An 11,151-nucleotide genomic window follows, 5' to 3' on the forward strand; every position below is an offset into this window, starting at 1 on the left:
AGTGGGAGCACTGGTGATTCTATCACCAATCCCAGCTGGTCCCAAACCAGCTGGTGCAGTACAATTCAATTCTGGCACTAATCACCTGGGATTAGCATCAAGTTTTACATATTTAAGGGCACAGTCTCAAACAAGACTGCCTTCACATTAGATACCCGCCATAAACTCATGGGGTCCCAAGACTACCCAAAGTTTTGACCACTGGTTATGAAGTCAGAAGTTCCCACTGATAATTTCATGGGTTTGATAATTTGCTAGAATTACTTACAGAACTCAGGAAAGCACTGTACTTATGATTACAGTTTTACTATAAAGGATACAGATGAGAAACAGCCAAATGAAGAGACAAATTGGGCGGGTTTTGAGAGGGTCCTGAATGAGTTTCTGATTCCTCTTCCCAAGGAATTAGGACCTGTCACCCTCCTAGCACATTAAGGAATTCACCAACCAGCAACCCACTCTGAGTTTTGGTGTCCCGAGTTTTTATGTAGAACTTCATTATGTAGGTATGATTGATTAAATTATTGAACTCCATCAGCAGCCCCCTCCCCTCTCTGGAGGTCTGACTGGCTCAAAGTCCCAACCCTCTAGTCATATGGTTGGTCTTTATGGTGACCGTTCCCCATCTGGAAGCTATGTAGGGTCCTACCAGGAGTCTCCTCGTTCGCATAATAATAAATATACTGCTATCACTAGAAAAATTACTAGAAACTTTGTGCTAGGAACAAGGGACAAAGACCAGACACATTTATTATTATGCATCAGTAATGTTTACAAATGTACATTCACTTAAATACAAGTTATGAAGTTGTAACCTCTAGGAACTCAGGATGATTTCACTGATTCAGCATACAGTGGACAATCAGAAAAATATCATTCTCTGCTAACTTGAAAGAAAGCAGTCTTTAGTGAAAACATAGCCCAGCACAGTAACTGACATTGTTACGTGAAAAACCTTGGGAAGGAGAAGGTAGCTACTTATTGGAATTTATGAAAGAGTTTAGTTGAGGTATTAATGTTCAAAACATCAGTGGTAAAGGTTTGATTCTCGGATCAGTTAGCATAGAGAAAAATCTGTGCCACGGCCACTGATTGTACTTCTAACTTTTTCCTTCTATTTCAAAGGACTTTATGGGTATAACAATAAAGGCCAGTCTTAAAAGTTAACTTAAAAGTACCAGTGAAAACCCATGCCACCATCAGAAAAATTACCAAACATTACTACTGACAGTGTTTTAACAAGATATTTCGGATTTTATGTTCAGGTAATTATTGACCTAGTGAGGAGGCATGTGATTATTGTCAGAGATCTCTCGTATTGGCATATGGGAAGCTACAAATGATATTTTTGTTTTCTATAAAGTTCTAGTGATGAATGTGGATATTGATATGATTTGAAATATCTATCCATATGATATTAAATTCTTACAATATTGGTATTTGAACATATTAAATATTAGTGTTTCTCTAGTTCCTAATATAATCCCCCTGTTCCTCTAATCTAACTTATCTGCATTCTCTATTGAGTAGGGTCACATAGGAATTACATGAGCTCCTCAGGAGTCTTGACTTATGCTATTGTTCTGGCATAAGTAAATGTATATTTTTTTTAAATAACCAGTGAGAAAGATAAATAGTGTCTAGTTCTTATAAAAATCCCCTTTCCTTCATCAGTTCTTTTTATTTATGAAAAGCTCAGCCTGTAAGATGAAAGACACAACCTGATTCCACTTATACACTATATTAGCAGTGTTGCAGGCGTACATTTGTGTCCTCCCAGCATTGGGACATAAAAATAGAAAGAAGGAGGTGGATAACAGACAAGGATAGAGTAATGAGTACTTTCTTCTTACCATACATCTAATTTTTCTCCTCTTCTCCATACCCTTCATTATTTGTTTTAACCTGTTTGTGTCTTTTAATCTAAAGTATATCTCTTATAGACAGTATACAGTTGGATCATTTTTTATCCATTCTGCCGGTCTTCACCTTTTCATTGTAGTACTTAATTCATTTGTGTTTAATGTCATTATTAATAAGATCACGTTTACTTCTACCATTTTGCTATTGGTTTTCAATACGTTTTAGGTCTTCTCATTATTCTCCTCTATTGTTGCCTTCTTTTCTGTTGAGTAGGTATTTTCTAGTGTATGATTTTAGTTCCCTTGTTTCTTATACCATGGATTTTGAACTCTTTTTCTTAGTGGTTGCCCTGGGGTTTGCCACTAACATTTCAATTGAAAACAATCTGTTTCAGATTAATAACAACTTTAATTTCAATAATATGCAAAAACTTTGCTCCAATGTAGTTTGTTTCCTCCTCACTCCTTTGTGCTATTGTTGTCATACAAATTATGCCTTTATATATTATCAGCTCATGAACATGTTTGCTAATTACTGCTTTATACAGTTATCTTTCATATCAGATATGAGAAGAAAGGGTCCTAAAAATGCAATTATACTGTATTTTATATTTACTTACATTAATTACCTTTATTGGTGATCTTGATTTCTTTATGTAGATTCAAGTTATTGTCTAATGTCCCTTTCTTTTAACCTAAAGAACTTTCTTCAGTTTCTTGTTGGAGAGATTTGCTAGCAATGAATTCTTGCAGTTTCTGTTTATCTGGGAATGTCTTGATTTCTCCTTCATTTTTTTCTTCCATATTTTTTTGAGGAATAGTTTCACAGGATATAGAATTATTGATTGGTAGTCTTTTTCCTTTAGCACTTTGAATATGACATTCTACTACCTTCTAGTTTCCATAATTTCTGGTGAGAAATCACTTACTGAGGACCGCCTGCCTGTATGTAAGGAGTTGACTTTTTTCTTGCATCTTTCAAGATCTCTCTGTCTTTGCCTGTTGACAGTTTATGTGTTGATAAGGATCTCTTATCTCTTGGTAAGAATCAGCGAATTTGAAGATTGTTCAATTGAGATTTTCCAGTCTTCAGAACAGAAGGAAAAAAGAACAACAAAAAAAATAAACAGCTACAGAGATCATCAATCAGATTCTTACCCTGCCCCACCAGAATTTGTGTTCCTGTTTGTGTGTTTAGTGATTTTCTTGGATTAATTCTCTTGATTTCTCCTACTTGAAGTTTATTGGGTTTCTTAGATGTTTAAATTAATGTATTCCATCAAATTTGAAAAGTTTTTCAGACATTATTTATTTAAATGTTGTTTCTGCCCCCTTTCTCTCTGTCTCTCTGTTTCTTTGTCTCTCTTCGCTCGCCTTTTGGAAATCCTATTATACATATGTCGGTAAGCTAGATCTCTGTAGCTCTGTATTTTTTTGTTTTGTTTTTTTCTTTTGTTTCTAAGACTGGAAAATCCCATTTGACCAATCTTCAAATTCATTGATTCTTACTTCCAGCTTAAGTTTTTTGAGCCCCTCTAGTCAATTTTTTATTTCAGTTATTGTACTTTTCAAATCCAAAATTTCTATTGGTTGTCTTTTAAAAAAAAAACTTTCTGGCTACTCTTGGCCACTCTGTGTATGATACATCTCTGCTGTGTCTATGGAGCAGCATTTTTAAAACATAAAATAAAATACATAATAATTTATATCTTTTTATTGGTATTCTGTTTGGTAAGATATCATTTTCATAATTTCCTTTGATTCTTTCGACAGGGGTTTCTTTAGTTCTTTTGAACATATTCGTATTAGTTAAAGTCTTTGTCTACTGTGTCCAACATCTGGACTTTCTCAGGGGTGATTTCTGTTTCTACTTTCTTCCCCCATGTATATAGACCAAAGTTTCTTTTTTTTTTTTTGCATGTCTTGTAATTTTTTTGTTGAAAACTCAACATTTAAGTAATATAATGTGGCAACTCTGGAAATTGGATTCCTCCTCCACCCCACCAGGGTTTTTGTTACTTTTAGTGTGTTTAGTGACTTTCTTGTACTAATTCTCCAAAGTGCATATTATTGCTAATGTGTAGCCACTGAAGTCTGCACAGTTAGTATTCAGCTAATGATCAGACAGAGATTTCGTTAAATTCCTTGAACCATTTTATCTTCTGCCCTTTGTCAAGGGGCTTTGTATGTGGGTTGGGACACACCTCAACACTTCATCAGTTTACAGTTCTGCTTTAGCCTCCACTTCTTGCTTGTGTAGAGTTTCAAGGTTAACCAGAGATGAGAGATTAGGATCTTCACAGGTTTTTCTGGGGCATATATAGACCGGCACATGTGTATGGCCTTCTAGATCCCCAGGAAAATGTCAACTTTCAAAGTCCTCTATAGACACCTCATTACCCAGATTTTCCTTCCAAATTTTTTGGCCTATTGTTTGCTGCAATTAGTATTGCCTCAGGGAACTGTGATGTTACAAAATTGTCACTGATTGTTTCTGGCAAATGCCCTAGGGGTGAGAATTTTTTCAATGGGTAGGCTGAATCATGTCACGTAAAGACAAACCCTGTGAATGGGCCTTTTCCCATCACCTGCCATATAGGCTGAATAGTAACAGTCCTTGTAACATTTCTTTCAGAATGGCCCACTTGTATTCTGTCCCCTCCAGTGGCTCTGAGCCTGCTGTTGTCAAGGCTATTGTAGAGCTAAGGGGAGGAGAATGGAATGGGGCAAATTAAAACATCACAAAGCTCACCATTCTTACCACAGTTGAGCCATGTTTCTTAAATAAATGTTCGTTGGATTGTTACATGCCTCCTGTTAATTCCAGAGTCCTTAAAAAGTTGATTTTGACCATTTTCACCAGTGCTACTGTTGCTTTAATAGAGGAGCAGATTTTCGGAGGTCCATGCCCCACTGTTCCAGAAGTGCTTCTCTCAAAGCTATTTCTTTAATTTAATCCTGTTTGCCCAAATCACATTTATAAGTTTAGTGAAAACTGATTACAAACAGTATTAAACCAGGAAAAAAAATGAGATCAGAGAGCACTATGTAGGGAAATATTTATTCCTAAAGTATAGGGAAAGAATATTTGAAAAGGAAAAGTACATGAAATAATTTTTTAAGTAAAACTTCACTTCAGCCCAAAAGGTATTATGTATTTATAGTTATTACATGCTTTTGAGGACCATTATGAAAGTGAAAAAATATAATACCAGTGCTCCTTGATTTACAGTGGGGTTACATCTCAATAAAGTCATTGTACATTTAAAATGTCATAAGTCAAAAAAAATTTAATATACCTAACCTACCTTAGGCATGCTTTGAACAATTACATTAGCCTACAGGTAAGCAAAATTGTCTAACACAAACCGTAGTTTATAATAAAGTTTTGAATATCTCATGTAATTTATTGAATATTGCACTGAAAGTAAAAAACAAAATGGTTGTCAAAGTACAGTTAGGTCATTAATAATAAAATTAAGCTTATAAAGAAAGGAGTTAAAATAATAATTTAAACTGTTATACATTTAATTTCCCAGAAATTAAAGCAAGTTGACATTAGGAATTAATTTAAAAATTAAAGAAATAATTCAGCAATTTGAGGAATCATCTTGGCTGATCAAGAATTAAAGGACTTCAAAATCTGATATGAAGCAGATCACATAAGGTGCCATCTCTACTCCAAAGCCCCAAAGATTTTCTTGGCCCTTTACCAACCAGCAGCTGTGGCTAGAAGGGTGAAGCCTTCCCTCCCTTCTCACCTCAGACTAATAGGCTGAATCAAGCTAATTTTGAATTAGCTAGCAAACCACTTAGGTACTTGTATTAGTCAGGGTTCTCCAGAGAAACAAGACTAATAGTATATATAGATATATAAGAGGAGACTTATTATGGGAATTGGCTCACACAATTATGGAGTCCAAGAAGTGTCACAATACGCCATCTGTGAGTTGGAGATCCAAGAAAGCCAATGGTAAATTCAGTCTGAGTCCAAAGGCCTTAGAACCATGAAGTTGAGTATTTAGGGACAGGAGAAGATGAATTTCCCAGCTCAACTATCTGGGCCCCCAAGCCTTGGATGATGCCTCCCCTCATTGGTATGGGCTATCTTCTTTACTCAGTCTGCTGATTCAAATGCTAATCTCTTCCAGAAACACCCTCACAGACACACCTAGAAATACTGTTTTTACCAGCTATCTGGGCATCCTTCAACCAGGTCAGGCTGACGTGTAAAATAAACCACCATAGTGTTGGAGAGGACAGCCAGCCCCTTCTTGAGCCTGCTGCCAGCTCCATCTGTACCTGGCCCCCCTTTCAGAGCCTGGATATCAGGCTTAGAACCCTGGGTAGTCCTGGCTAAGGATAGGCCACTCCTAGGGGAACCTCCCCTAAAACCAGAAGACATCAAGGACCACCAGATCAGAGCATGGGACCAATTGAAGACTGTTAACCCCACCAACCCTCTTCCTAACACTGACTTGGCCTTCACTCAGTCCCCTTCCAACTCTTAGATGTCAGTTATAGAACCCTTGGTAAACCTGGCTCAATTTTGGCCCACTGTGGTAGAACTGTCCTGGATCCAGAAGGCATTAGGGATGGTAGCAATGAAGTATGTGGCCAGGGTAGCCTCCCAACACTCCTATCTGCTTTGAGACAGCTGCTTGTTAGCCCTCATTCCCTCACTTTCAATGTCTGTATTCCTGGCTGGCAAGCCCCCAAAAAGTTCAGAGCAAGCCTAGGCTCACATGGGCTTGTTCTCAGTAGGGCAGCATAGCCTGGGATCATGGGGACCTTCCTAGTACACCTATACCTCCTGAGCCAGCTACTGTATCTTGGTCCATTCCAAGGCTTGGGTGTCAGGCCTGAAAACCCTGGGTAGACCTAACAGGCTTGGTTGCTGTTGGGGGAGCACTTTGAAGTCAAGAAGGCCTGACCTAGCTAAGCCTGGAAACAAGTTCTAAGGACTGTCAGTGAGTTCCACCCACATCCCTCCCAGCAAGCTGCCGGCTGCAGCCAAAAGCCTTACTAAACCAATCCTCTTAGATCCCAGAAGCCACTGTGGCTTACCTGAACAGAGCCTTCGAGACTGGCCAAGCCTCCAAACTCATTTACCCCATGAGCCAACCACTGGCCTCTCATCTCGTAACTCAGACTCTAGATGCCAGATTCTTGGGCCCTAGAGAGGTTGAGAGCAGGATTAGGCTCCCCTGAGTATATTCAGTGTGACTCTTAATGGCAAGACATTTTGATCCTAGATAACCTGAGGGTGAGGGAAACCTCCCAACCCACCTATACCCCTTGAGTCAGATATTATTTCTGACAGCACCCAGGCACAATCTAGACTCTGGATCTTCATCCTGGAAGTTCTAGGCAGATGTTAACTATGACTTGGCCACTCTAGGAGAACCTGCCTGGATCCAGAGGCACTGTACTTTACCCCAATATGGCCTTGGGGATAGGGGGAACTTTCTGACCCTCTGCCTGACACCCTCTCCCCACCCCAAAACACACATACACCTACCACACTGCTTACAAGAGGCTCCCAGCTCCGCTTTCACCTGAACTGTTCCACAGCCTGAGCCTCAGGTCTGGAACCCCTGGCAAGGTCTAGCTCTGTCTGGGCTGCCCCTAGGAAAACTTTTGTGGGCGCAAAGGGCACGGTGACCTACCCCAACAAGTAGTTTTAGTCAAAGTTATCAGTAATAGGCAGTGAGACAAATGAGCATACTAACCACAAGGCTAATAAATGTATCCCTTACATAGTAAAAAAAAAAAAAAAGAAAAGTCAACAAACATTTTTATAGAAATGTTTGTTTTATTTCTTTATTTCACTTTCTCGAGGGGGAAAAAAACACTAAAAGCATTTTTTTGAGGGGGACCATGTAAGTGTCTAAATAATCTAGATAAAACCATATAATATCTCACTATGCATAGTCTATCAATGGTGCTTATACTGATGAGGCTTTCCAAGACAGTCACCTTTATTTTATGAACTAAAGTTGGGAGAAAAACTCTGTAGAATATATTATACACGTATACTTTTTTGCTATGTAAAAGTTACGTAATTACATTTGTCCTTTTCTGTGTACATTAATCAAGAAGTTGGTCATTATGTTGCAGATTTTCACAGCCCTTGCATTTAATAGACCTGTTAACTGTGGGCTCCGGGTCATTGTCCAGTGACACACTGGACCTGTTAACTGTGGGCTCCGGGTCATTGTCCGATGATCCACTGGCTAAACGCCTGTGATCTTAGGTCAGAGCAGGTTGTATTTCTGTTAGGAGGTTGCCTCTTACTCTTCTCCATGATGAGTTGGAAAAGTAGAAGCAGCACAGTTAATTTAATAGTTTAAAGCAGTGATCCCCAACCTTTTTGGCACCAGGGACCCATTTCATAATGAAACTGTTTTATCTCAGATCATCAGGCATTAGATTCTTATTGTCATAACGAGTGCACAACCTAGATCCCTCGTATGCACAGTTTACAATAGACTTCGCGCTCCTGTGAGAATCTGATGCCACCACTGATCTGACAGGAGGCGGAGTGCAGATGATAATGCTCACTTGCCCGCCTCCCACCTCTTTCTGTGCCACCTGGTTCCTAACAGGCCATGGACCAATACCCCTGGTTTAAAGGACAGAACCTGATTCTTCTATAGAGTGTAGCCAAGCAGCAGATAGTGGAACAAACTGGTTTCTCTTTACAGAACTGATGTGACTGTACACTTACATACTTTATACTGTCACTCTTTAGTAGCTGAAACGTTTGTGCTTAGCACTTGCTTATACTTCTAATTAGTGTTTTTATTATGTGAATGCTATTCCAACCCAAATGTGTTCTTAGATGATTTGTGAATAATCCTAATTGCTCAAATTTCTTCCTAGATCTGTTATTTTGAACCACATGGCCAGAGAACATGCTTTCAACATTGGATTGCCAGACAACATTGTAAACTGCAGTGAATTTTTGTGTACATTACAGAAAAAGCTTGACAAGTAGGTACTGATTTATGGAACACTGCCTAAAGCTCTTTTAATCTTGGATTCTGTTGTGAATTTTTTAAAATTAATTAAATAGAGTAATTAAAGAAGCAGGAGTTTCCCATGTTGGAGGAGTTCTCATTTTGTGCAACAGTCCTTATTTTGTCTAGATCATATTGCCCTTTGGTGTTTTTTAAATTTTTCAAATACACTATGTCATATATACCAAACAATATACATATCATACAACATATGCTATATAGGATATGAAGAATATACTCACTGTCTAACCTAAGAAATAGAGCATTGTTAATTCCTTTGAATCTCCCTGTGTGCCTTTCCTCATTAGTATTTCCCCAGAAACCACTATTCTTAATTTTGGAATTGTAATTTCTTTAGTTTTCACTGTAACTTGTCTACATATTTAGTAAGGTAAATATATTGTCACATTATGGAACGGTGTTTAATTTTGTGTGAAACATAGTGTACTGTATGTATTCTTCTCCCTTTTGGTTTACATTCACATTTGTATATAATACTCCATTTCCTCAAGGTCACATTCTGGCAACTATATCCAGAGCTTAGCCTGTTGAAATAGGGAAGAAAATTCTTTAGGTCACCAGAATGACTTTCAAAAATGTATCCACTTTTTTTTCTAGGAAAAGAGCCCAAAATTTTTTCTCTGAGAACCCAGTTTTTTTTATTCAAATAAAATACTAACAAGTGTGGTGCTTCAACCCATAGCATTGACAGCAACAACATTAAAGATAAAATAAGAACCAGGCACAGTAGCTCACAACTGTAATCCCAGCACGTTGGGAGGCCGAGGTGGGCGGATCACCTGAGGTCAGAATTTGGAGACCAACCTGACCAACATGGAGAAACTCTGTCTCTACTAAAAATACAGAATTAGCCAGGCATGGTGTTGCATGCCTGTAATTCCAGCTATTCGGGAGGCTGAGGCAGGAGAATCGCTTGAACCTGGGAGGCAGAGGTTGTGATGAGCAGAGATTGCACCACTGCACTCCAGCCTGGGCAACAAGAGCAAAACTCTGTCTCAAAAAAATAAATAAATAAGAGGTAGCAAGTAATCCAGATTAATTATAAAAAGTTTTAAATTCAAATTCTGATGTCAACACTATGTTAAATCGAGTCCCTTCACCCTTTTGTTAAATGACTATTTATAACATAAGACCAAATGTGCCTTCTAGCAAGATTAGCAATAATGAATATCTATAATCAGCTTATCCCCCATAAATTGTCGACCATAACAGAATATACTACAAAAGAATATTATTATGCCCTGGAATATATTCTTTGGCATAAGAAATTGATGAAAAGGTGTTTAGTAGGGATAAAAACAAATTCAAAATTGAAACAATAACAGATTGCAATCATTTGAGAGTTTCCCATGTAAAAGATATTTATACTTAGACACTGTGTGGCTCCAGAAAGTAGAACTCTCTACTTTTTACTGAATAGCAGTTATAATACATGTTGTGTCAACTCTCAGGCTTAGTATGAGAAAGACATTTTGTTAATAATCTGCTCAAAACTGGTAATTGCTGCTTCATTAGGTAATGAATGCCCAGTTGGTAGAAATATTCGAGCAGAAGGTATATGAGAATTATATGGTAGTAACAGCTACTGTTTATCTTATTCACATACATGAATAAATACCTAGCACAGTTCATAGTGCACAGTGAGTGCTCAATAAGTATATATATGAAATTGTCATTTCAAAATCTCTAAAATGTTGGTATTCAGTTTAGAAATCAGAAAATGGCAACAGAGAAGGCAAGTAACTTTACCAAGTCCCCCAGCTAGCTGGCACTGCAGCAAGGAATTAAACCCTGCAAATCAGCTCACAGGATATCGCAAACCATGCAGTAATTATTATATACACTGGGTGCAGTCAGTGCAAGTCATTATAATTATATGAAGAACATACCTACATACTTACTTTAGAATTGGTAATTCAGTTAGTAAAGAACCAAAATGATTTTTGGATATGACCTATCTTTGTCACAGTCTTAACTAAAGAACCAAGTTGGTCAGCTTAGCTAACTAAAAAATACACCATAGTATGCACTCTACAAAGCCAAATGAATAAAGTGAGGGGGGATTCTGACAAGGATGGTATATCCCATTTGAAGATTCTGTGTGACCTAAAATGAATAAATACAAAACTCAATAATAATAAAGGACTAGGCCGGGCGCGGTGGCTTGAGCCTGTAATCCCAGCACTTTGGGAGGCCGAGACGGGCGGATCACGAGGTCAGGAGATTGAGACCATCCTGGCTAACAC

The 11,151-nt window shown here is 38.1% G+C and overlaps 1 protein-coding gene across 1 annotated transcript in view; it reads left to right on the forward strand.

The window, feature by feature from the left end:
- Positions 1 to 11,151, forward strand: part of ZNF277 (zinc finger protein 277) — a 145,919-nt gene that overhangs the window by 120,996 nt on the left and 13,772 nt on the right. The window contains exon 6 of the mRNA XM_011999206.1: positions 8,748 to 8,858. Within this exon, the coding sequence (XP_011854596.1) occupies positions 8,748 to 8,858 (111 nt within the window). The remainder of the gene's footprint in view (positions 1 to 8,747; positions 8,859 to 11,151) is intronic.

The sequence above is a fragment of the Mandrillus leucophaeus genome, unplaced genomic scaffold (genome assembly GCF_000951045.1).
Source record: "Mandrillus leucophaeus isolate KB7577 unplaced genomic scaffold, Mleu.le_1.0 Scaffold588, whole genome shotgun sequence".
NCBI classification, from domain to species: domain Eukaryota; kingdom Metazoa; phylum Chordata; class Mammalia; order Primates; family Cercopithecidae; genus Mandrillus; species Mandrillus leucophaeus.